The sequence below is a fragment of the Pyrus communis genome, chromosome 7 (assembly GCF_041283825.1).
Source record: "Pyrus communis isolate YQ-2024b chromosome 7, ASM4128382v1, whole genome shotgun sequence".
NCBI classification, from domain to species: Eukaryota; Viridiplantae; Streptophyta; class Magnoliopsida; order Rosales; family Rosaceae; genus Pyrus; species Pyrus communis.
Window position 1 is genome coordinate 10646519 of NC_142571.1, and position 27878 is coordinate 10674396.

Sequence of the window (27878 nt, forward strand, 5' to 3'; positions counted from 1 at the left end):
ATCATGGATGGTGAACAATCTTATGGACCATTTCTATTGATTTTGAATCTCAGGAACCATTTCTATTGATTATGCAAATCCCAGGGATGTTTAGCCTAAAATAAAAGACTAAAATAGTTTTAACTTATATCCGATACTTTTTGCTCATTTCTCCCCTCCATCTAGCTGTCTTCATCCTCTTTTTTCTTGTATTTCCTTTATGCCCAACACAAAAATTGAAAACTAAAAATGAAACGTTCCTAAACACCTTATATTATTAAGAGTTTCCTTGTTTACTTTTATGGCATTACTGTTGTAGAACCATGTTATATTATCAAATTCATTCATATTATAGTTGTGTATCTATTATTATTGTACGCTTGGCCTCTAACATATCAACCATGTCATCCACCTATATTATAACAAATAGATTAGTGACATCATGTAACAATGTTACCACCACCAAGCTCATCCATCAATAATCATATTTTGAGCCACCCATAATAACCACCACCGGCCTCTAAGAGGTTCAACCCTTCACCATCTTCCACCTTCTGCATTTGCCTATTTACCATCTGTCGCTTTTCGAATTGTCAAATAGTGTTAGGAGGGGGGTAGAAAATTATGGGGAATTTCTCTGTTACCCATGGATGCTTTGGCAGCTTCAATAATCTCCTTTGCCTTATCTTCATCTCCAACAATGTCAGTTAATTCTGCAAGTTTGTCTTCGCCCAATGTCGATTTCTCTTCGACAGATTCTGCAACTTTAGCATGCAGAGTCATCGACAATCTTCACCAACTCAAGAAAAAGCCATGAGTACCATTCTCTGAGGAGAATTAAGGAAAAAATTATTGTCATCAGCTATTTCATACAAATAATAGCCATGCTTTATCATCATAAATACAATCAACAAGCAATTCCTAATGCAAGAGACTTACATGTAACAGAAACACCGCCACCTTTATCCCGAGCCAATAACACCCCTTCATATGGAGAGTGGCTTACGCATGATTAGATGCTACGGTGTCGATGTACCAGTTAAATGTTAAGCCATTCCACTTCCAAGAGGATGCAACTGGCTAACTATTTTATATAAGATATGGGTAAAATCCGCCAGTATCATACATGAATCTCATGGAGAAAGAATTGATATCCTTGTCAAGAGTATCTAGAGTGGAGATTACTTGAATGACCATATTGTCAAAGCGGTCGACATTAAACTTGACCTTGCCTCTGCTGTAGCTGTGCCCCAGACCAGTCCGGGATTTGTCCATGTTCCCAGGCTGAAGAACAAAACATGTCATAGTAGGCATATATAGCCAAGAAAATTTCAAAGCTTTAGGTCCTTGATAAACCTATCAAGATGTAGCCGCACTCCACGAAGAAGCTCATCAACAGACTCATTACCTTGGCAAGGAATTTTAGTCATTTCAAAAATGTGAGACCTGATCTTATGTTCAGCTATTCCCAAACTGTACTTTGGCTTCTTACCTTCCTTGATTTTTGGGAGGCTATGTTCCAAAAGTTCCTCAACTCATCAGTCATACGCCCTAAAACTCAAACCATACAGACCCTTAATCTGTGTTAAAATTTCCAAACATAATCAGTAAAAACTGATTATGTTGAGGCTTTGTTCATGCCTTGTGCTGTGGCACTAACAACCGAAGTTTCACAAATATAATTGATAGGTGCATTATTTACCATATTTTCATGTTAATTATCCCTAAGTTTTGTTAAGGAATTGGTCTTAAAAGACCCTTATTACTTTCCTTTTCTCATTTTCAGCCAATCTGCGCACTTAGGACGTTTTTGGTGATAATTTGACTTTCCGGAGGACTTTTGATGCAAGGCCAATTGGAGAAGGAAGCTAAGAGGCTAAAGATCATTGTATCCGAATTTCATAATTTTCCATGGAGCCATTCATTCCAGTTTTACAAATCAATCCCGCAGAAGTTGTTTTCCCATCAGAATTGCGCAGTTGTGGGAGAATGAAGATTTGGAGGCTTTCCGAATTTTCCTAGTGGAGTACGATATATGCCTGGAAAAAATAAAGAGACAAAGCTACAATTCCTATATTTTTACATAATTTTCCAGAAGATAAATCAACCCCAAAACTGGTGTGCAAGACAGATGTCGTGTTTCCCAAGGCAAGAAGGATTCTTTCCTAGTTTCCTAGTTTGTGTCATTAATTGTTTAGGAGTTTGTTTTATTTCAGGAGAGAGAGTTTCTCCCAGACTTTCTAGGATTTTCTAGTATAAATAAGGTGCCCCAAGCTCTCTCTATCCATCCACCCCTACACCCCGGCATAACCCATATCACCCACATCATACTACCATTCACCATCTCCGCAATTAGTGAAGAAGAGCTTAGGGACGTGCTTTGCCATGGACTCCGGGTTCTATCTTTCTTTTATTTTTATTTCTATGTGTAACTAAGTTATTTTCTAAGGTTTATGATGAAGCCATGACATGAATATTTGCGAAGTACTTTGTTAATTATTATCCGAGTATATGCCATGTTAAATTCTTAATCTTTGTGGGTATTTTATTCTAGATTCGAGTTTCTAATGACTGATCACCTTTAGGAATTTTGCATCTAGATAGTTAGATAAATCTATGAGGATGAGCAATCAATTAGGTTTATTTGAACTAAGATTAAGAAGAGTAGACAAACTAGTGAGGATGACCAATATCAAGCTAGTCCTACTTGTTTGACATGATTCTTCTATACTTAATGGGTTTTTATGTGTTTAATTATATGCCTAACCAATATGATATAATTATCATGTAGAGATACAAGAGTTGATGCCTGATCATGAATTAATTCATACCTTAGAAAGAACAACCTTTAACATTGGCATGATAATTGGATATAGTAATTGGCTCTAGGAAAAGTAAATAGGATTGTTGTTGGTGGATTCATACCCTTAGACTTTCATTGTTTCTCAATTTCTTCTTGTGTCATTTGTGATTTTAATTAATTGTCTTTTAGTTTTAATCAATTACTCAATTATTCAATTCAATCTATCCTTTGTTTGTTTAATAAGTTTAGCGTGATTAATCGGTTAAATTGGTGTGCAATCCTTGTGGGATCGACCTTGTATTTGGATACATTAATACAATTGATTTGTACACTTGTGAGTTTAATTTGGTTTAAATTAATCTATTAGTTAGGTTAGTTTAAATACATATCAATAATCAGTAAAAACTGAAAATTAGTGAAAGTGTTCACTAACCAAAACCAATTTTCCATCCCAAATCATTTCTTGCACACGAAGAAAGCAAAACGAAACTCAATTTTCCATATTCATTTACCCTTTTGTTTCCCCTTATTCAAGAACAAAAGTAGTATTTGATCATGAAGGTCGGATGAAGGTCGGATAACATGCAGAGCTAGTAGAAAGTGGTTAAAACCTAGAGAACACCCATTATTTCATCACAGTTTCCTAATTTGTGTCTATTACAGTGGGAAAACAAAGCTACACAAGCATGATTAATAGTACAAATGAAGACAAATACAGGTATTCGCTTACTTGATTGGCTCTAATAGCCAGACTCAAAAGTAGACGAACATTCATGCTTATACTCAAAAGAATTAGCGTTGACCCTTTCTTCTCACCATTGTTTACCCTGATTAATAGAATTGAGTACTACATTGGTACCTTATTGCTACTCTTTTGGGGTACTTTTTGGAAGAACGCCACAAGTAGAAGCAACTGATGCTTGTCTGTCCAACTTACTCATCTTCTTCTTATCTGAAAACTGGATAGCTCTCTCATTCGGCTTACAGCCTACCACTTGCTAGCTGAAGTAATAACGTGTTGAATCTGTTGATCTAGTCGTAAAGCATAAGTTCAATAACCATGTTTGGAAAATAGAGAGGGAATCTCAGCATGGGTTTTTGGTCTTTCTACGTTTCAACTTAAACAAGGGATGATTGTTGCCCAAACAGTTAAGACCTATTGGAGCACAGTTGATAAAGCTTGTTTTTTGAAAGATCTATCTCATGTGTGGTACTGTATGATTCCACTCTGCACCTCGACTCTACTTCGGTAATGGGCCTTATTTTTGGTTTTCTATTGGGCCTCATCCTGTGCCCAAATCTTACAGATTGGACTATAATAAGTAAAATTGATTGCATCATCTGGCCAGCAAAGGGAGAACTATTGCAGATCCAAAATTTTTTTATTGAATATTGCAGATCCAATTATTCTCACTTCAGAACGTATAAGCCTTCTTGATAGGAGCTGTAAGTTTTTGTCACCTGCTCCCGTGGTGTTCGCCAAGGAAACTGTTGCAAGTGGATGGGTTAAAAGGTTCAATGCTTTCGCATGCGCGAGGCTCCAGCTCATTATTTCAGTGCATCCAGAGGCTCTTGGTTTATTGTTTTCAATTTTATACTTTGCCTTCCAATTTATAACCAGTGGTTCAAGGTTGTATTAGAAATTTCGTTGTCTGCTATCCTTTTAAAAAGAGGAGCGTCTCTAATAGCTTGTAATTCTTGTTGCAAGCCAGTAAGAGGAAGGTGGTTTGGGATGTAGCTCTTCTTCCTCTCTGCCTTCGGTTGGTTACGTCATATGTTCATAAGCCTTTTATCTTCAATTGCTAAAATCCTATAAGAAATCTTCAGTTTGGAAGAGTGGTTCTCTCTCTACCATTCTCTTCAATGGATTGTCGGTGATGGGAGTAGATGCCTTTTTATGGCATGATAGCAAGCTTGTCAATGATCTCTAGTATTAGGGAGGTTGTCATAATTCCTTTGCACTCCAATTTTCTTGACTTTATTCATGCTTGGTCTCTTCCCAATGGCGTTACTTCCTCTTTCTTCATCGTTTGAAAGACATTGAGGAAATTTCATTGCCGAATATGCATATGGATGATCCTTTATTTTGGACACATCTGGTTTTGTTTTAGCTAAAGATTCTTTTTACTATTTCTCGTCTAATGCCATGTAGAACGTTCTTGTCATGGGCGGATGTTGACTGACGATTTGTTGTAGCGCTGGGGGTGCGGCTTTAGCTTCATATTGCGCTTTTGTTTCTTTTGGTCATGTTATTCTACATTGCCCTCAAACTGCAGCTTTACAAAAGTGGATATTCATTCGATTTGACAAATGTTATGCTTGTTAGTAGTGTGATTCTCACATCGGCTAAAGAAGAGGCCTTGGATATGCTTATAAAAAGTTCGATTACTCTCTATATTGTCAATTGATTTTATGGTGGAACCTCAACTGTTTCTATTCTTTTTCTAATTATTATTATTATTTATTAATTTTTTTTTTTTTTTGCGAACAATGGTGCTTGGTTGGTTGTTGTAATCTAATTTGGTGGGTAATCAAACCAAGTTTAGCAAATGTTTTAGTGTTATTTCAGTCCAACGTGATTTTGAAAGCACTGGAGGGAATCTTATACTTATATTACTTTTTCTACGTTCATTGAGTGTATGTTGATTTACATTTTGTGCTAAGATTTTGGGTTTAAGACAATAACGACACATCTCATTACTTAGAAGATACAACAATATATAGTGCCAAACCCTCACACCAACTTCAATGGTGGGGTTAAAACTCAAATTAACTCGCCTAAAGTTTCTTCAATCATTGGACTAAAAAAAGTTTTGGGTTAAAACTTATTTATGGCCCAAGCCCAGAAAGTGGTTGTGACTCAATTGCTGACGTTGTCGGCCACTTGTGGAAACACCAATGACTATTTTTTTTTCCAACAGCCCATGTGGTCGGACCGTTGGTTCAATCAACAGTCCACATTCAATTTTTTTTTAAATCAAATTTGTAAATATATTAAAACCAACAGTTGAGATCTAATATGAGCAAATCTAACAGTAAAAAAAAAAAAAAATCTCTAACAACCCAAAATTAAATCCAACGGCTAAACAATTAAAAAAATTATTTAAATCAAAATTCACCAAAAAACTCTATGAATACCTATGTATTTGTTCAAACATCCATACAAAATTCATTTTGGTCAAACAATTCTTCCTTTTTTTCTTTTTACCCACCTATGTATTTGTGTTTAAGAATTGAGTAGGTTGTGTGGTTTTTCATGTAGTGCATATGTGTAAGAATGAGGTAGGTTGATTGATTTTTCATTATTTATCGGATTTGAATATTTTAGGTTAAAATGTTCAAAATAAATTAGAATAATCTACATAAATGTTTTTTTTTAAAGGTACAAAAAAAAAATCAGGCTAAAATCATTCTTTACAAATTTTGAGCTAAATTTTAAGCCAAAACCATTGTAGGAGAAAAGCCGTTTATAAGTTAGGACATAAATTTTTTGGACTAAAAAATTAAATTTTAATCCCAACCATTGAAGTTAGTCTCGTAGCAGCATTTGTTTTTTAATCTGAAGCCTCATAGCACTAGGCTTCAAATGAAAACAAAAGAGAGAACATTGTAAAGAATTTCGGATTGGGTATCCAACTTGATGAAGGGTTTGGGGTATACACACCCAGAATTGTCGGTGGAGCAAGAGTTTTAAAAAGAACATATTTCTATTGACAATTGGTTTAAGGTTGGATGCTCACATTCTTTAGAGTCTCAGAGTAGGTTATCTACATGTATCCTACTGGATTACAGAGCTTTCAGATCATCCAATATATGTCTAATCTCATGTGAGAAGACATGTTGAGAGTATAAATTTCACATTAAAAAATTAAAGAACCTTGCAAGCACTGATAATTAATGAGCTGAATCACACCTCTTATTTTCAGTTGCTTTTAGAGTGAACCTAAAATTTTCTTGATAAGTACTCGTTAACAGATCAACATGGGTCTTTGAACAGAATTGCTTCTTGCGATATATATTTTCATTAAAAACCGTCAATATTCATATGGGTTGTTTTACCATTACCATATAGATTCCATATCCTTCAATCGACGACTAGCTAGTAATATAACCATGCATGCAACCCAAGTTTTTAGAGACTAACAACAAGAAAGCTTAGGATATAAATAAGATTCCCTAGTACTAGTTAAAGTTGAGAGGGACGAAATAGGATAAACCCTAATCCTTTTAGTACGGGGAGACACCCATATTGGCAGGAGTACTGAAAAATCCATCTTTCACGAGCATGTCATCTCCTTCCTGCAAAAACCCAAGACATAAATTCATAGATTGAAACACCCTTCGAAACTTGTTTTTTCATGTGCATTAATTTTCGTTGAAAGTGAATGAAAGAGGCGTAATAGCACTATTTCAGTCACTAGGGTTTCCATCTAAGAAACTCAGATCGACTAGGGTTGAGGTATACCTGCTGGCGCATGTTAGTTTTCTTCACGGGCTGATCAGGCATAAGGCCGAAGTGGATGTGAGGGAAGTGGGCCCACTGAGAGAACAAAACAAATGTACCAACAAAATTAACGAGTAACAAAAATGAAAATAAAAACATTCAAAACCTCTAAAAGTCAAAAGAACAAAACAACCACGCTGCATTTGTTAAAATGTGAGGATGTAAAGCTTAAAGAGTTCTACAACAGTGAGTGATCAAATTATATAAGAGCTTATAAAAGGTTGAATTACTCCTCGTATTGTTAATTAATTTTATGATGAAACCTTAACTTTCTTAAAAAACGAAAAGAAAAAAACCTATATAGCTTAGCTGGCTAGTTATCTGCATACATAGTAGCTATTAAAAGTGAAACCCTAGCTGGTTAAAGTTGAAACGGAAGCCTTATTCAACGCTTACATTCTTTGCAGCAGCACTAAAGGCCTCTCTGTGGCTTATATCAGGATTTCCAGCTTTAATACGTTGTATCTCCTCTCTGCAAATATAAACAATTTCATGGTTATACTTCCAAAGACTATGTCTATATCTATGTGTATATATTGAGTAATTACATCATAAACATTTTTATATATAGAAAGCGATTAAGTATAACTGTGTTTTAGTTTATGTATAATCTCACTCACTTGATAAAGCGGTTGTAGGCAGATGGCACTCTCTGTCTCTTCTCCGGAGCTGGACATCCAACGTAGACATTTCGCAGAGAGACAAAAGTAGACAGATAAACATTATAATCAATTCGTTGGCCTTTTTATTTCTTTGTTTTTCCTCTAATAGATAAATATGTGATAATGCGTATTAAATTTTTATTCCTCTCATATCACCACATCCATTCTTTACATTAGAAATAAGAACAAGCTAAAAGCAAAATGATCGCACAAATATAGGTGTGTGTGTGTAATTCATCTAGGGTTTTCTACATAGATCCTGATCAGATTTTAAATACTCAAAACTGTTTGAAGAATACTAGAAAAGAAGAACTGTATAGTTGTGGATCTAAAGTGAACTTTAGTACCGGCCACTAGACTGAGAACTAAATCTCAAACAACATGAAAGGAGAAAGCTGCACATGAAATAAATGTGTGCTAAAGATTCTTGCCTCTGTCTCAATCTGATACACACAAAACTAAAGCTAGAGACATTGGGAACTGTTAAAATGTAAGCCCAAACATTCAAAGTTAGCTTGGTTTCACATTTGGAACTTTTTCTTTGATTGGAAAAGAGTCTGCTGTTTACCAGAAAAGCCTAATTTAAAGTGATAGGGATTCAGAAAGAAAAGAAAAAAAAAATAAAAAATTCACTACGCTAAAAGAGAAATAAATTAAGACAAACATGAAAAGGTTTGGTACACCCTGAAAGCCATTACATGAGTTTGGTGTGCTTATGGTACAGAAGAAGAAAAATATCACTCACGTCTGTTGACAACTGCAGGAGGCTTAGGTATCTCCTGAAGATGATCAAAGCCTTCTCCTCGGATTGGCATGATCGATTCATTTGTGTAACAAGGCTGGTGATTCATCATTGTGTTGGATGGGGTGTTTCGGATTTCCTCCTGCTATATATATATATAGACACACATGATCCCATCAGAACAAAAATATATATAATATAAATAAAGGGAAATGATATATATTCACACTCATAGTTTGTCATTATGTAGTCTTTCTGTGAGTGTGCTGATTTGGGAGATAAAAAATGAAAATATTTGAGAGTTTAATTGAATTGAAAAGGCCTAACAAATTCTTACAAAATGCGAGCATGATTATACACTATTATGCCAATTAGAACGAATCATATTTATATACATATAATGAGCCAAAAAAGAAAACCTACAAGGAGATTGTGAGGAGTGGAGAAGAAAGGATGAGGAAGGTGAAGTTGGTTATTATTATTAGCCGGAGGAAGAAGAAGGGCACGCATGTTGACGGAGATAAGGTTGCTGCAGTGGCCACATCGAACAGTCACAGTCTTGAACAAACTGCTGCAAGGAACACTCACCTACATACAAAAACAATAATATACAATTAAAACCCAGGAAATTTATTGTTAAAGTAAGGTAAGAATAAGATGAGTAAGTACAGCAAGGACGGTGTCACAGAAGTTGCAATGGACATAACAGAGCTGATCGGTGGGGGAGAGGAGGTGGTGGTGTTGTTGGTCCTGTGAGTTAAAGACAGTGGATGATGCTGCAGCTGAAGACATTCTTTCTTTCTTTCTAATTTGATGATGATGATCTGATGATGGTGATAATGTTGATTTGGTGATTTGATTGATGGGATTTTGACTGATCGATCTATCAGTGGGATATTTATGATGGGTAGTAGACAAGTTTTGGATCTGATCTCGCTGCTTGAGAATTGTTGATGATGAGTTACTATTAAGGAACGAGAAGAAAGAGAAAAGAAAAGAGAGAGAGATGGCACTAATTATATAGTTGGGTTGGGGACCGGGTGTGATGTAACATAGTTTTTTTTTTTTTTTTTTTTGAACAAATAATATTATCTATAATAAGGGACGAGAGAGTGAGTTAAGTCTCACAATGGGCTGATAATAATGTAGTTTAAATTTGCTTTTGATTAAATTCGCTTTTGAAGAGAATCGAATCTCTCAAACCTCTCACTTATAAATTAAGAAGAATACCACTAAATCATAGTACTAAGTAGCAGAAAATATTGTTTTATTTTATAATTCTTTCTTATTGCTCTCCCCTTTGTGTAAGAAGTTATTTCTACTTGCAAATCAATTTAATTATGACATGTTGGCACAAAATTTTCATTTGTGATTCACATGAGATATTTTGATATATGTGTGAAACTGTCATTAATTGTCAAGAACAAATGAGTCTTTATATGCAAAGCGTCAAACAGATACCTTTAAACATAAGGAAATTGTTGTTAGAGTTTATATTAGGGCAGTGTTATTGGCACTCCAAAAATCTCATTCTACATTTTTCATAAGTGTCTTTTTCTATCTAAATATAGAAAGTTTGGAGTGTAGAATGAGAAATTTGGAGTGCAGAATAAGAAATTTGGAGTGCTAATAACAATTCCCTTATATTATTATTGTGGGTAATACTAGAGACACTAAATTTATAGACTAAATTTGCAAATTAAATGATGTGTCACTAATAAAAAAGAAGCATGTTAATCACACTTAAATAATAATCCAATCTCAACTTACATATCATTTAGTTTACAAAATTTAGTCTATACATTTAGTCTCCCTAATATTACCTTATTGTTAGAATTATGCTAGAGAGACTAAATTCGTAGATAAAATTTGTAAACCAAATAATGTGTTATGGATAGGAAATGAGCACGTTCATGGGTCATCAACGTTTAAGTACTAATCCTATCATCAACTTTGATGTCATTTAATTTACAAAATTTTATCTACAAATATAGATACTAGCTAGCTGATCATGTACTTGTTTTCGGTTCGTACAAGTTGGTGATGTATCATAAGCAAGTTGGCCGCTGTAACAATTTGTTTTTATTTTCATGGTCATATTTGTAAAGATAGATGAGAAAATTGTATGGTTATCATTCCCAAAGAATGTGTATGTGTATGTGTATGTGTGAGAGAGAGATGGTGCAGAAGCGGCAGAGGTGGGGGAGAGGAAGAGAGAAAGGGACGTGTGCATGGGAGTGATGGCTCATTCATCAGTTGTTTTCACATTTAAATATTAAAGATAGAGAGGTTGTGATCAATTTACAGCCTTTTGTTTCTCTCCTATTCCTCGATTCTCTACAATTCCATATTAATTTCCGTTCTATCTACCAAATCAAATCTTATATTTTTCCGTTAACTGTACATGTTGTGTTAAAGTGTTAGCTCCTTAGTTACCAGCCACCTATCGTCTGCACCGTTTGTCATTGACTTTGTTTTATTTGGTCCACCGGGTAGTGTTCTATATTAGAAACCGTATTCCTTGGTCTATATATAATTATATCAATTTCAGACTTGGAAAACATGTGTAGTATGATAGCGTCCGTGTACCAAATTCGTAGTCATGCACCACTTAACAGTTCTTAAACCCAATTGTGGATGAGATTAAGGGACTTGATTGAAAAACATATAAGGATGAGGACTTATAACATGAACACATTAACCCTAAAAGTCAACAAATTAGTTTGAATATATTTATAACATCATACGTGAAATTTATAACGATACTTAAAAAAGTTCGAATTTACATGGATTATGGACCATATATATTGGTGCCTTTTCATAGTTGTTTTGTAGAAGAGCCAAGAGATATTAATGCAGTACTTGATACTTTGTTTTGGTGTAACACACTTGATATTTCGTTTCCATCATTTGAGGATCAAGTGCATGCCACTTTTGTAAGGGGTTTACAATTTAATTAACTACCATTATACAGTTATAATTGTTGTACCAACTATGTATTAGCATAGAACAAAGCCAATTACGGTCATATTTCTACGATATGTTAATTAACATCAATTTATAAACCCTATAGAAGCAAAATAATGGCACTTCAAAAATGTTGTCCTTTTCATCTATAATAGCATTCATGGACGCTATAATATATATATATAATTTTTTTTTTTTTATGACTCCTTTTAGAAATGCTATGAAAAGGCCAGAGCTAGTAAAGAGTCGATTGTCGCTAATCATTAATATGGTCTGGTGATATTCTTCTTCATTTGGAAGTGAGAAGTCTTAGGTTCAAATATCGTGAATGGCGAGTTCAATACCAAATTAAGTTGCGCATTGCGTGGCTTAGTTGAACTTCTGCCCTGGTGAAAATATATCGATGTACGAAAAGAAAAAAAAGAAGGTAAAGAGTCGGTTGTCATAGCGTTTTCTATAAGGCTATCCTATTATAGAGTTTTTGGTGTTCTATTTGATGTGGATATGCAGTGTAGTGGTTCAAAAATAAAAGTTGAAGTACATAGATATTTGACAAAAAGTTTCTTAATGGTTTTGAGTTTAGTTTTGGTTGCCTTCTTGCAGCTTTTTCTCCCTTGAAATTAATAATGTCTCATGTCTGTGAGACTTTTTTAAAGAAAAGAAAAGTTTCACCGTAAAATTAGTCAATAACTTGAGGAGTAGCTCAATTTTGTATGATCACATCGAGGTTCTTAATTTTCCCGATATGAAAGCCACACTTTCAACATAATTAACTTGTGTTAAGGTTCATGAAATCATAAGCTCTATTGCAAGTTGTGAAGTCAAGTAACTCAGATCCTTATATATTTTCAAGTTTTACGGGAGTGAAGTCAAGAAATACATCACACAATGCTACATGAGATGTATGAGAAATTTATAAATGAATCATTCCAGGTAGAGATTCGTATAATTTTGTTATGCATTCTAATCCATTCTTTCTAACATTTTATGATCCATTTCTTGACCTCATGATCTCTTCAAAATTAGAAATTTGTCGCCCAAACATACTCTATAAGTTCTTCCTCTTTTACTCTTACTATTAATTACAAGCTAGCTTAATCCCTCAAGTAAAACTGCAAATAAAAAAATTTAAAAAGGGTTTATGAATGATAACTGGAATATGATTCTCTCCCCTTCTATTACAATTCCCTTCTTTCATACTTTCCTTTTTGTTCATATCTCTATATAAAAAAATCAATATAAAATAATGACGTGGTTCAATCATATCCGTTTAAATAGAAGATGATAGAGAAAAAAAAAAAGAAATTAAAAAAAAGAAGAGAATCATACTCCATGATAACCAACTCATGAACTAAACAAACGCATATCCAAATCCTGATTTCCATATCCATATGTATCGACCTTGTTGTGACATTATCTCGGAACCCTTGGACGCTAATAATACACCATCAAATTATTATAGCAATAATAACACAATCACACAAAAGGCATTGAAGCTTTTGCATTTCCGATTTGACCACTCACTCCATCTGTTTCTCTCTCATATATATGTACACAGGGTTACGTAGTTGTCAGTGACAATGTCACAGAAACACAGAACTCCTGTTTTATTTTTTCAAACATCTTATTTTCATTAATAGTGCATTTTGGGTGCTCAAAAGTTAAAATATTCGGAGTACCTATACTTGAATACTATCCTATATTTTTTTTGAACAATTAATATTATTTAAAAGAGAGGATGAGCTTATCCTTACAATGAGCTAGCAATAATATAGTTCAAATTTATCTTTAATGAGAATCGAACCTAAAACCTTTCACTTATCAGTTAATAGATATATTTTGTTTTTTATATTTTTAAACGAAGATCTAACTGTTAAAATATTTGAAATACCAGATACTCCAGAGTATCAAACTAATTAATTAAAGTATGTACTTATTCTTTTTGGGCATTGTTTGACAATTTCGTTAGGTCCCTTCCTGCATTGTTGCCCCTACATAGTGTTTGCAGAGTATAAATAAACATACTAAAACAATAAAAATAAAAACTTTTAACTTTGCTGAAAAGGTTGGCTGTCATTTCTCTTACACGTTGGAAATTTATCAACATCGACATCCATGCATCCAATTGGGGTTTTAATGTTCTCAGTTCTCCCATATCGAAATTTACACTCAAAGGTAAGATCCTTGGCCACATAGTTACAACTTACCTTGAAGACTCTTGCCTCCAATCTCTCATATATCTCTGTCTCCATGTCCTCAAGGTTATGCCGCACATAGTACTAGGGTTAATTAAGACCGTGTTTGGTAACCACGCGCAGCCAAGAAAAATGACTTTTGGCCATCAGAAATAGCATCAAAGTAGTTTGTTGATCTAAAGAATCAAGATTGGCTAGGTATTAAAAAATATTCAAGCATTATTTACTCTCTTCTTTTTTTTTACTAAATACATTTTTTTTACTCTTTCTTGTCAGTACAATATGCAGCATTGATTTACAATGGAAGCTAGTGATTCCCCCAAATTTAGCCAAAGCATTTTAATCTAGGTGACATTAGCTTAGGGACCTATAGAAGTTGAAAGTAGAAGGCATCTTTTTCTTTTTGGAAATTATTTTTGCCCATGAATTATGAGTATACCCACCAATAATATAGTTTATTTTGACATTTGCCGACTTTTAATTTGAGTAGTGATTGATTGAAAGGAAACCCATAGGCTTGTATGGTTTTCGTTTTATTATGAAAACATTCTCAAATTTCAATTACACAAAATATAAAGCTTTATATTCGACAAAAAAAAAGGGAATTGTTATTAGCACTCAAAAAGTCTCATTTGACATTCCAAACTTTCTATAATTAGAAGGAAATATACACTTGTAAGGAGTGTAGAATGAGATTTTTAGAGTGCTAATAACAGTTTCAATATATATATATATATATATATATATATATATATATATATATAAAGCTTTAATATACACCAAAACATCATATAGACTTTCTTTGACAAACCCCAAGAATAACCTACTCATAGTTGGAGGGAAATTATACATCATACTATACTCTATATTCTAACATATAGAAAGAGTTGAGAAAGATTACAAACCTACTTAAGATTAATGGTAAGTAGAAAATAATAAAGAAGTACAGAATGGTGGACTAGAAGTTTCAAACCAACAAACAAAATAAGAAAGAAATGAAAACAAAGAGTTTTATGGTTTAAACACTAAATTCGACTCTTCCCAACATATTGATAAAAGGGAAATGGTCTACTACTGATTGCATTGAGGTACTTTAGGCCTAACTCCACTTAGATTATTGAAATTAAATGTTGAGTCAGATAAAATATCAGTTATGAAAATTAATAACGAACATAAAAAGAGCTTGTAGCACAACAAATAGTTTGTGCGCTTTTCCTTCTCCTCTCTATCTCTCTCTTATTTTCATTAGTTTAGAGGACATAAATTCCAACATGAAATGATTTCAATCAAAGTGAAGATATATATTATCACTTTCCATTATTTCCAATTGACACAATCCTGAGGTCTATTTAAAACATTTTCAAATTGTCACAATCTTGAGGTCTATTTAAAACATTCCATTCATTATTTTAAGAAAATCATCTTCAAATTTTTCTCTGTCAAAAAACAAGCCCCAGCTGCACAAAGTACGTGTACTCTCAAGCGGCTATAGCTAACTCCTTAATAAATTCACAATCCTGAAGAATTAAACTCTCTCTCTCTCTCTCTCTCTCTCTCTCTCTCTGGGGTGAGTGGTGTAGAAATCCAATAAAGATGATATTTATACGACTCAATTAGCAGAGAGGGGCAGATGCAGAAGGAGCAGTAGTAGCAGTAGGTATAGGGTGTGCATAGGTTCACTGTAGAAAAAAGTCCGTACTGATCATAAGTTAATAATGAAGCCATAGATTCACTGTTTTCAATACTACAATTCTACTGTGGCCTCTAGGCTTGTTGCAAAAGACATGAAAGTAAGTTCCTTTTCTTGTTGGCTTATGCACAGCTCTCTGCTACGTGTACTATCTCCCCCCTCCTTCCTTTCTCTTAAAATGGTATCGAGGTCTACCCTCTTGTTGGGTTCATTTCCAGGTTACAGAGTTAACCCCACTACTTTTTACCACATGCATAGCAAAACAAAACAAACACAAAAAAATATATATGAACAGAATTATTTAATTAATTAATATTCTCTCTCAGTCACAAGAAACGAATTGTACTCTTATGTGTGTTTTTTCCCCGAGTTCCAGATTTTTATTTGAGACATCAATCAGCCCTAACTATAGCTGATTAGTTTTGGGTTATTACCAGGATGCATGTGTTAGATTAATATTCATACAGAACTATCAAATTGGTCAAGGTTTAGGTTTTAACATGGTTTATTATTATAACAAAGTCAGTGTTTAATATGTGAATGCTCTATATACCAACTTTGTTTACATTATTATATCTGGATTTCCAAGTAAAAGTTCCGTTAAGATTAAAACTCTATAAGCAGTTGAAGATTCAAATAAAAGTGTTAGTGTATTTGGGAATAATTCAGATTGTATTCTTTTCTCAAGTAAGTGAGATATATATAAGGAAATTCCTAAATACAAGGGAATCACAATATTACTAATATTACAATAAATACAATAATTGACTCACGCCAACACTTCTCCTCAAGTTGGTGCATAAATATCTACTAGGCTCAACTTGTCCTATGAGTCATGAAAACCCCTTGCTAACACAAATGGGTTAACACATCCACTGGTTGCTCATCTGACCTCACCACATCCAACTTTTCTTCGATAAAATGATGATCCACCTCCACATGTTTAGAGCAATCATGTTGTGCTGGATTATTCGCTATTTCCCAAGCTGCGTGATTATCACAGTAAAGCTGCATATATCCTTGGGGTTTAAATCAAATCTCCATAAGCAGAGTTCGAATCCACAATAGCTCACAAATACTATGAGCCATCCCTCTATCTCAACCTCAGGTGAAGACTGAGTAAGTACCTTATGTTTCTTGCTCTACAAAGTTACAAGATTACCAGCAACAAACATGAAGTAGCCTGAAGTTGATTGTCTATCAGTCACAATCTTAGCCAAGTCAGCATCTGTATATCCTTTTATTTCCATATGTCCATGCTTCCCAAAAATTAATAATTTTTTTAGGAGCGGATTCCAGTATCTCCAAATTCTCATAAATGCAGCCATGTGATCATCGCTCGGAGAATGCATGAATTGACTGATAACACTGACAGCATAGGCTATGTCCAGATGAGTATGCGACAAATAAATTAGCTTCCTACCAACCTCTGATATCTCCCCTATCATTCGGAAACTGATTGGGGTAAATACTCAAGTGATGATTATGCATAATCGGTGTCTCAGCTAGTTTACAAGCTAACATACCAGTTTTAGACAATAAATCAAGTACATATTTTCATTGAGAAAAATACCTTCTTTTGATCAAGCAACCTCAATCTCCAGTAACTATTTCAGTCCTTCCAAGTTTTTCATCTCAAACTCAGAGGCCAGATATCCTTGTAACTTTTCAATTTCTTCCGCATCATCTCCTATAATAACCATCTCATCTAAACAAATGATGAATAAGGTAATTTTACCACCTTTTTGTTTGATAAACAAGGTGTGATCAGAGTTCCCTTAACGATAACCATACCTCTTCATAGCTTCAGTAAATCATCCCAACCAAGCATGAGGTGATTGTTTTAATCTATACAAGGCTTAACGGAGTTGAGGTACTTTTCCAGGAGTACCTTGTATTCCATATTTAAGAGGAAGATCCATGTACACCTCCTCCTCCAAGTAACCATGCATAAAAGCATTTTTCATCTCGAATTGTTTTAATGCCAATCAAGGTTAGCTACCAAGGACAATAATACTTGTTTGATATTCATTTTTGTGACTGATACAAATGACTCTTGATGATCCACACCAAATGTTTATATAATACCCTTTAGCAACTCACCTAGCCTTGTATCGATCTATGGTCTTGTCAACTTTGTGTTTGATGGTGAACAATCATTTTCAACCCACTGATCGATTCCCTTTTGGCAAAGACACAAAATTCCATGTCTTATTTTTCTGCAAAGCTTTCATCTCCATTTGCATATCCATTGTCCAATTTGGATCTTTCAAAGCATCTTCAACTCAAGTTAGAACTTGTAGACCCACCATTTGATTCACCATTGCCTGGTATTGGGTGAGAGTTGGTGGGTATCTACATACTAAGTAATAGCAAATCTAGTCTTCCTTTTTGGTGAGTACTGAATTGGTGGTTTGCCGCGATTCTGCCTTGGAGCTAATAATAAAATTGCTCAACACCAATAGGATTAGATAAAGTGTTAGTTTCTCAACTACTACTTACCTCATGGATTTTTGGGATTCTTTCGATTTAATGTGGATTTTATATCCTAAAAGGATTTTCTTTCGACTAGTATAAATACACCATCCTAGGAAATATCACTAGTATTGCATACTTTACTCTCTTTCCCACTACTTGAGTTCCAAGATTTATACTTACTTAACTGTCGAAGTGTCCTTGCCTGATACCACGCCAGTACCTTAGGCTAATCATCGTTGTTTGCTCTTGTTTATAGGTGACCAATCTCACATAACTCAACCATCGACGGTGGTGTGAAATATAGGTTCCAACATCATATATGAGTCCAACTTTTTCGATGCATTAGAGAGGGATATTGAGTAAAATTTTAGTGTCAAATATAACTTTTGGCTCTAAAGTTTCCATTCCATCGAAGATAGCCTAATGCACATTGTTAGAATATTTTTTTTTTTTCTTCAGTCCACATACTCAAATGTTAAAAATCCATATTTGTGTTTTAAGATTTGGGTATGCATTGGAGAAGAAAACAAACAATTTAATACACTACCAATTTTACCACTTTTAATAGCCAATTATCTCCCCATCGGTAGATTACTCAACATTGCATTCAAATTCTATTCAAACTCATCACGTCGATAACACGTGAGCCACTTAAAAGAGTGAAGTTATTTTCACACTTAAATGACTCGTTGCTACAAAATTTGATAGATTATGCCTGAACCACTTGGAAGGATGGTAGAATTTGTTCGCCAGAGTGAGTTTTAAAGAGGGGAGAAAAGTCATTTGGTTCTGTAATGTCTAAAATGGCTCGTGGGTTGTCCACATGACAATTATTATTATTTTTTTGTTTTGGGGAGGGGTGGAGGGTTAACTATTTATAAAAATTCAGCGGATTAATTGACAAAAATAAAAGTGCTGAATGAAAAATAGTGAACTTACAAGTTCACACAATAAATTGGGGGGCGGCGCGGGGGGGGGGGGGGGGGGGCAAGGACGGATCCACATAGGGACCAGGGAGGTCCCAGGACCAGTTGGCAATCCTAAATCGTTGCTATAAATTTTTCGGGGACCCCTCGTACTCGAGCATGAGGTCTGTGTAGGTTGCAGTGGCTGTCTTCTTCTCGGAGAAGATGACCACGCACGAAGAAGAAAGAAATAGGGACCCTTCCTGCCTCTCTCCTCCTTGCTTCTGCCATGGTCTCATCCGTCGGTGCCACCCACTTCTCCTCCAACCTTTCTCTGTCGTCTGGCAGGGGCAGTACATAAGCCCAAACTTTCCCAAATTATTTCAACCATCTTAGTAATTTTTCTTATGGGTGAAATTTCCTTCATAAGGTTAGTAAGATGGATATGATCTGTCATGGGTTGGTGAAATTTGGTGGTGGAGCTACCATGGCTTCGGGAGAATGGGGAGGGAGGCGGTTGGTGGAGGTATGGCAGCTTTGTTCTTAGTGAGAGAGAAGGTGAATGTTTGGAAACTAGTAAAAGAGAAAAATGGTGTGTTTGGTTAGAAAGATAGTGGGAGTTTGGGGAGAGTTTTATTTGACCAGTGTTTTAAATTGGGCTGTGCTATCCACACACCCTCTTAATTTGCGGCCGTCGGATTGACTGAATTAAAGAAGATCAAATGACAGAAATAAACAAAGGGTGTGTGAGAAGCAAAAAGGGGTGTGTGAATAGCACACCCCTTTAAATTTAGTGCTTCATATTAGATAATCAATAACTTAGGTACTCCCTAGTAACTTATGAAACCTCATAATGGACACTTGAATTATGATTTTATAATTTGTAATATTGTTTTGCATATGATTTTTGAATGAAATGTATTATATTTAAATTTTCAATGTTATTTTTGTCTATAATTTTTTTGACCTTTATAATTGGAACCCTCCGAGTTTAAAATCCTGGATCCGCCACTGGGGGGGGGGAGAATAGCATATCAAAGTTTTAAAATATTAAAAAATGGCATTGAGAAGAAAATTAACTATTTATAAAAATTCAGCTGATTAAAGTTTTAAATCCGCCCCGGGGGGGGGGAGGATCAAAGTTTTAAAATATTAAAATATGGTGTTGAGAAGAAAATTAACTATTTATAAAAATTCAGTGGATTAATTGACAAAAATAAAAGTGCTGAATGAAAAATAGTGAACTTACAAGTTCACACAACATATCTATCCATACCTCGTATAAGTTTTGCATTGTAGATGACCTAACATGTGACATTATAAGACTAGAATAACTATTTGAGAATTGACCCACGTCCCTTCAATGTACAGAAAATATGTTGACAGTGTTTGCTCTGTCGAGCTTGTTTCCCAAATGACCCACGTTCCTTCAATTTGCCCTAAGCTCGATTTGTTTGGTCGGTCGTTTATACCTTTGCCACCAGACTCCAACATTCTTGTAGTTTCAAAACACATGGTCTACCATTGTTCCTAATCTTGGTGACTGCCTTTCAAAACTTGACCTAATTTACCTGCCCAGCATCCAAGCAGGTTTCTGCATGTGGGGTTTGGAGGATTTATTTTGCTTTCAATTCATCCAACTTTGTTGTCCCTTCGCATCCTTTTTGTTAATTAATTAATTAATTAATGTTTTAATCAATAAAATCCTCTCTGATTGGGATGAGGATTCTTTTCGGATCCTCTTTGTGAGGTTCTCGGGAATCACTTCATCGTGCTTGTTGATCGTACATCGTGCAGTCAGTTTTCGTCAAGTACTGTTTTTGTTTAATTTTAAATAAAAAAAATTTTCAAAATAATTTATGACTTAGATGACAGATGAACGAACACGATAAAGTAATCTTTAAGATTCTCACGAAGAAGATCCGAATAGGATCTATTCCCTATGATTGACTCTCATCAAAACATGTCCCAAAACCACTCCAACATTTGGAATAAATTATTGTGATTTTGCATGCTGTAATAGCTCCATCAGAAAGCAGATTTGACAGGGTTTAGTTTTGATTTGGCTTTTTCCCTAAGCACTTTGGATTGCTTCTGGATTAAGACCCAGATGGACCATTCATTCAAGGACCCAAAGGCCTTGTCACCTCACGTGTTGCACCACCAAGTTCCATGTTAAGACATAGAAAATGTGTCTTTCGGTAAGGAAAAAACAAATAATGCCAGTGCAGTTGCAGGATTTAGTTTAGATTTTGATATCTAATTGCAGACTACAGCAACTTGTTACGAGTTCATAACCATCTTTTCTAGTCCTCACATGACATGTCACGTATCACACAAGGGGATATGGGAGAAGAGAGAGACATAGAAAGCAGGATATGAAACCGTGACATGCAAGTTTATCTCGAACTCCCATTTTTAAACAGTTACTGTGTATAGAAGCCAAACTATAATTCATTGGAATGGCACCACAAAATAGGCACCACTAACTTTTGAAATATATAAACAATTTGTCCCAAGAAATTACAGAAGCAAAATTCCCTAGAGAGGTACCATCGTTTATAACTTTCTGTATCACAAATCTCATTCGTATATTTATTTTGAAAGCCAGTAGATAATAAGAAACAAGGTACAAGCTGCAATGACTGCAGACAGAATAAGCGTGTCTCTTGATCGCCGCCTTCGAATCGAACCTGTAAAGAAAAAGAGTGAACAGAAAATGAAAAAAAAGCCACATCAGAAGATGAAAACGAATAGCATGGATTGTTTCGTAAAGTACCAAGTAGGCCGCGGATTATAGGGAACTTGTCACTTAGATTTTTCACTTTCCCTTGAACATCTCCAAACAGAGCCCTTTGAGAGCCCAAGACTGCCCTTGTTGTTTGAGCTTGACTAATCACCTCATCTATCTGCACAAACAGGAACATATATGTTCTATCAAAGAAGATTTTATTTTGTTATATAAAAGTAAACAGAACTTCCCACGACGGACTTTCAGTTGAAGGCGGAATCTGAGCCCAATATTTACCCCACAGGGAAATAGTTAAATCCAAGTGCAATGAACCAATATGACAGATACAAAGTGCTTTATAATTGTCTGTTGTGTGTTGCTTCGATGCAAGGGAAGTATCAATGCCAAGCCTCGGGGGGCTTTGTGCATTATTTTCGGAACTTGGTACATTCATCCACCATGTATGATATTCTACCTTTTTAAGGAACCAACCGCAGTTGATAACTAGCTAGCAAATCACTGTCCTAACACAATAGGTTGGATAGGAAAGTTATTTTTTCATATCATTAGAATTTTAATATAAAAAAATGGTTACTGAACCATGAGACCTTTTTTCCTTATTTTTTCGGGCCTAAACGATATGTTCTAATATGTAACATATCATGCAGATTGCTAAGGAACTACTCTATTAAAAGGCAAGGAGCACATGTGTTTTCCTCTCTGTGAATTTCACTGCAACATTGGTGGTTCTCTAAGACTTCGGTATACAATTGTTGGAAAGTGGAAACCAAACATATTCAGTGCTGGAAAAAGGTTAGGGAAACTTCTGTTTTGCTTTATTTCTACGTGGAAAACGCATCCATTTCTAACAGGTTGTATAAGAGGGGAAGATATCAACATAAAACAAATCCTAGAGTTGCAAGTCTCAGAACTCAAACTACGAATTCACTGTAGTAATTGCAGGATGGTGGGCCAGCTATAAAAATAAGGTTTCTGAAAATAAGTTGCACATAAAGGCATTTCACATCCTTCAGTGTTATCCTATTCCTACTCCCGTAAATATTCTTAATCAAATAAGCACGTACTGCTCATAAAACAGCATCAATCTCACAATAGAAAGACACCTGCCGAAGTGCAAGAAAATCTACCACCAATGTCAGAATCACCTGGCTTAGCACATCCTACTTGTAACTCCAATACCATTGCCTTGGGCATTATCTAAAGATAAGAAAATGGGCATATGGAAAGGATCAGAAGCATTTTACAGCCAGATCTTTGATCCAAGGAAAATTTGTTGGACCACTTTCGATCTGTAATATCCTAACCGGTGAATAGTTTGTTATTTGCGTTGCCCCTCATTCACTTCTATATTTACATTTGTTACTTTGAACTTCAACCTGTTTGAAGTGTAAAATCTGTATTCACTAAGACCTAGCATTGCATGCAATCTTTACCAATGTTTGCAAAGGGTTTATGGAATGGAAGAGAGGTACTCTTGTGAAGCTCATATAGACCAGATAAGCCTCAATTAGACCCAAATTAAAGAAAAAAGGAGGGCAGTGTTCCATGGGAAAATACAAAAAGGCAATTATGTTGGTTCATAACCTAACATGTGATTATCAGCAAATAACACTTAAACGTACATGAGATACGCTTCCGTGGATGGCAGCTCTCTCCCGTAGTATTTGCATTCTTGGTGACATACTCCCCGATGCCTGCATGACGAGATGTAAAACAAACCTGATTTAAGAAAGAGGTGCATACAGAATTCAAGACAAAAAAGAAATAAAAGCAAAAGGAAAAACAACATGCAACTATTTTAATTATGTAATTATTTAATAACCAGAGTTTTAATTATAATTACCTTGTACTCACTGATATCATCCCTGACTGAAGTCAGAAGCTCTGCATGTTCCCTCAATGAATTTATGTTCCCCTTGATTCTTCTAAACTCCTAAAGAGACAAGCACCATTTTCACAATGGAAAAGATTTCAGTGATCATTTTGTTTACTCAGATACTAAAATGCTAATTACAGCAGTAAAGAGATCAATGTAAAACAACAAAAAAGCTAAAACAAAATAAATAAGATAATTGCTACCCTGATATAAATACAAATGGTTGGAGAAGGAGGAGGGAGATTGTATGCATTCTAAGTGACCACGAGATGATTCACACATGTTCCAGCCAAAGGGATCCAATTAAATGATGAGAATATCCAATTCAAATGTCTTTAAAATGCCAGATTATTAAATCTGCATCAAAATTTAAAACTGACAATATACAAAACCTAATTTAGCTTAAGATTCAACCAGAGCCCAATCTTCAAGAACAAGATTTCAAAAACATTATCTTCGAGCCAGAACTCCATGAATATGGCAGTCATTATATGGCTTGTAGCTCTAACATTACTTCCGTCCCTCACCCCAAAAAAGGGAGGATATGTATTCACAGAAAGTTGCAAATGGGGCTACCTCAACTCACAAAGCACTGATAGAGTCAAAAAGCAAGATTTACTTTAGATGTCTGTAATGAGGACCTGGAGAATCTTAGGACTAGAATTCACACCTTGGATAATATTAAGGATGAACCTAAGATACCTGTGGCTCTGCCAAAACATAAACTGAGAAAGGATGCTTCAAGAGGCACCTTGCTCCATTCAAAATGATTACGAGAGTTACAAAATCCAGGTCCAGTCAGATTCAGGATTGAAATTCCAAAACAATAAAGCATATTACTGCACAGCGGTACACACGTTATATTACTATTATTTTTTATAATCAAATATGAAACTCGAGTAAGGTTTGTGACCATAGATGATATGCAAGATCATTCTAGAATATGGTAATATTTCACACTAGTCTTTTCATGTAGTTATATTATATATGTGTAACAATTATAAAACAAGCTTTGCATATCCGAGCCACAGCAATGCAAAGATTACTAATCTCCATGTATTAACATGCATCAAATAAGGAGAGAACTATTTGAAACTAGCTATAAGTTGCATCAGAGGAAAAAAAGGCAAAACGAGATGCTAGAAATTTGAAAACCAAAAGTAGAAGGTACAAGAAAGGTGAACCTGGGTAAACTCATGAAGTATGTCTCTATGCCTTGCTAGCTTCTGAGTTACAGAAGTAGCTGGTGTAGCAGATGCAGCACATCGACTCATTGAATCATTGATATCCAAAAGTTTCTCAAGCAAAGACTCGATCTCCATTTCCATGGACTTCCATGACCTGCTTGAACTAACAGGTGGTGACCCAGAATCTACATAACCTGATTTCAATATTTATATTGTTATAAAGGCGGTCAGTTCACTGATAATATGTATGATGTCAATAATAAATATTCAAAAGTAGGGTCACAATGTTTAGCAGAAGCTAAGGGTACGTTTGTTGCACTGGACTATCTTGGACTAGACTAGCTTCAGGGATTAAGCTGGACTGTCTTGGCTTGGACTTAGCAGGATAATAATAGTGAAGCGTTTGGCGCACTGTCAGACTAAGTCACGGATAAATTATTTTTAGGATCCAAATACTTTTTTGTTATTTGTTTTAATTCATTTTTTTCAATATTTTATATTATTAATTCACATTTGGTTCTGACTTACTCTCTCTCCCCTCTCTACCCTTACTCTCTTGTTTTCTCCGTCAGTTTGTGCTCTGCATCTCTCCCATCTCTCCACTCTTTCTCCCTAAAGCCTCACCAACTTCTCCCATAAAATCCAATCTTTTTTTTTTTTTTTTTTTTTTTAAAAAAAAATTTCCATCACTAGCCTAATCTCCTGTTGAATCAAGAACCACCATTACATTTATAATCTCAACCACATAGATCTTCAGCTTCAGTACGGGCAAATCTGATGTCCTCGCATGAGGGAAAATCCAATTTCGCCAAAAGGCGCTGCTGAATCGAACAAACCCATCATGCTAGGTTTTTATAATCAGCCCAAGAGAAAATAAAATCATACATTATCCTTCCCTTTCCTCCAAAGTTTAGCAACTGGGCGGCCACCGCCATTTTTCCCAACTAGAACAATAACGAAAGCTTCCTTTCACTAAACTACCACAACCCGTCATTCCAAATCCATCCATAACTAAAACGCAATGCACAAATCACGTAATTAACAAAACCCAACCCACATAATTCAGCAGTTAACAACTTTCATAAAAAAAAACTAATCGCATTAGGATCAAAGTTGGAAGAAATGAACCTCCTTGTGTGAACCTAGCACCAAGCTTAGCGTAAGAAGAGAGCTTCACATCAAGATCTCCCTCAATCTTCCTGGCCTCTCTCCTCAGCTCCTCCCAACCCGATTCCTGCAACTCCAGATTCGAATCCGTCATCTGGATCTCCGAATTGCGGATCCGGATTCGGCAACCCTTTTGGCCAATTCGTGTTCCGTGACTGCGTCGTGATCCAACCGTGGCTCTCTACTGATTCAGTTATTTACAGTTGAAAAACATTTTCAAGTTATTCACAGTGTCTGCTTGGTGCCGAGAGAGATGAGGGCCGGGATGTAGAAATCGGTTGAATCTGGGTCGTCTATGTCGTAGGGTGCTCATATCCTATGGATTGACAACACGTGGAATGGTAAAGGAGTTGTTTGGGGGACCTGGCTGATGGGCTGGAAGTTGGGCTGGAGAAGTAGATTTAAGGAGATCTTTGGGTTTGTAGAAACAAAACTTAGCCCAATTCAAGGGTGTGACGTGTGGGTCTGTCAAGACCTCGAGGACGAGCATGGGTCCAAAATGGCGGCCTTGCGTGCTCGTCACAAAAAAGCGTCCGAAGAGGAATAGTGGAGGGGTATAACTTTGGGTATATCTCGGCCTACGCATGGCAAAATCACCTGGGAAGCTGATTTCCCCGCTCCTGAAGACTTATTCAACAAAATTTCCGACTTGGAGGCGGAACAAAAAGAAGAGTCCAGCTCCAATGGTGATCCGCCAACTGCTACTCCTGCCGAAGGGAAGGCTACTGCAAAGGAATGATGATGACGTTTTGCATTTATTTTATTGTTCACTAGGCTGGGGGCGTGTCCTTCCATATCTTGAACACCTTTGCTCTGGTCATGAGACTTGGGCTCTTCTCATTCTATCGCACTTCTTTTATGAACGCACAATCTTTGAATGGCATTTATTCTTTTGGTTGAGTAGTTTTTACCCAAGCGATCAAATGCTTTAAATTTTTCATCCCTTGCTTCTACGTTGTCGATTATAGTTTAATCCAACAATCTTTTCGAAGTAAACTAACTTCAAAGTAATGAGTAATAAAGGGGAATACATGTAAGCTTATGGTACTGAGACAAAGCTCAAATTCCTGCTAGGTAATGTTGATTCCGAAAAACATTACCCCCCAAACTTAGTGCCCATAAACATTTCCATCATGATGGCCGAAGTACCACTTTACTCCGGTACTAGGTTTTAAACTCATGGATAATCTCTTACTCTGCACTTGCCTTAGTGCATTGATCGGATTGAGGATGAGAAAGTGTCGTCTTGTGTCTGTAATGGCCTCCAGTCTGTATCTTGTTCTCGTTTATTCTTCTTGCTCCCGATTTGTCGTTAAGGTTCTTGACATACTCAACCTGATATTTAGGGAAGATTTCCTCCTTAGTTCAAATTGCTTGTTCGTCCCCACTGAATCATAAAAGAAAGTTCTTTGGGGACTTGGTTGCCTGCATGTGGGTCGAAAACGCCTTTGGAATCCTTTTGTCAGACCCTATGCGTCATACCTGAGCATTTCCGGCCGGAATACATTGGTTGACTTAGCCAAAACATTTCCGCGTATCAGAGCTCTGTTGGAATAAAATTCCTCTTGGGAATTGCCTAGTCTGGACACCCCTTCGGACCTGCTGAGCACTTGGTGTCGCAGAACGTACTTAACTTAGTATGTTGAGAGCCGCCCTCAACTGATTTCCGGATCGCCCTTTCTATTATTCCCTTGAATGGCGTATAGCCTAGGTTTGAATGTTATATTCCACTACTTTATTAATTGTATAAACTTTCTGGAGGCCGAGTGCATTAGATTTCCAGGTTAGGGCGTCATATGCCCGTGCCTGTAGCCCGTCAATCGTAACTGCGCTTACTACGGTTCGAGTCTCCCAAGCTACTAACTAAATAATACGAAATGGGCTAAAGGAGACTCCTTTAACAATGTTACTTTGGATTTTTAGACTTGAAATCATGCAAAGTTTCAAAGTTCTGCTTTGCTCAAGTGATTG

At 35.7% G+C, this 27878-nt stretch overlaps 2 protein-coding genes across 3 annotated transcripts; both read right to left on the reverse strand.

Moving 5' to 3' along the window:
* Positions 1–6770: 6770 nt before the first annotated feature.
* LOC137734669 (axial regulator YABBY 3) lies at positions 6771–9681 on the reverse strand. Of its 2 annotated transcripts, none has more exons than XM_068473930.2 (7): positions 9360–9681; positions 9114–9278; positions 8694–8835; positions 7907–7955; positions 7683–7758; positions 7248–7322; positions 6771–7081 (listed from the first exon to the last, which is right to left on the reverse strand). In XM_068473930.2, the coding sequence occupies exons 1-7, from the start codon at positions 9480–9482 to the stop codon at positions 7010–7012; spliced, it is 702 nt and encodes a 233-aa protein (XP_068330031.2). In that variant the 5' UTR covers positions 9483–9681; the 3' UTR covers positions 6771–7009. The 2 variants fall into 2 exon arrangements, with proteins under 2 accessions (XP_068330031.2, XP_068330030.2); XM_068473929.2 differs by having other exon boundaries at positions 8694–8832; positions 9360–9660.
* Positions 9682–21378: 11697 nt separating this feature from the next.
* LOC137734759 (Golgi SNAP receptor complex member 1-2) lies at positions 21379–26193 on the reverse strand. The gene is made up of 6 exons (XM_068474041.2): positions 25869–26193; positions 24738–24934; positions 23521–23610; positions 23300–23371; positions 21705–21834; positions 21379–21618 (listed from the first exon to the last, which is right to left on the reverse strand). Exons 1-6 carry the CDS (start codon positions 25999–26001, stop codon positions 21521–21523), a joined length of 720 nt encoding a protein of 239 aa, XP_068330142.1. The 5' UTR covers positions 26002–26193; the 3' UTR covers positions 21379–21520.
* Between the last annotated feature and the right edge of the window lie 1685 nt (positions 26194–27878).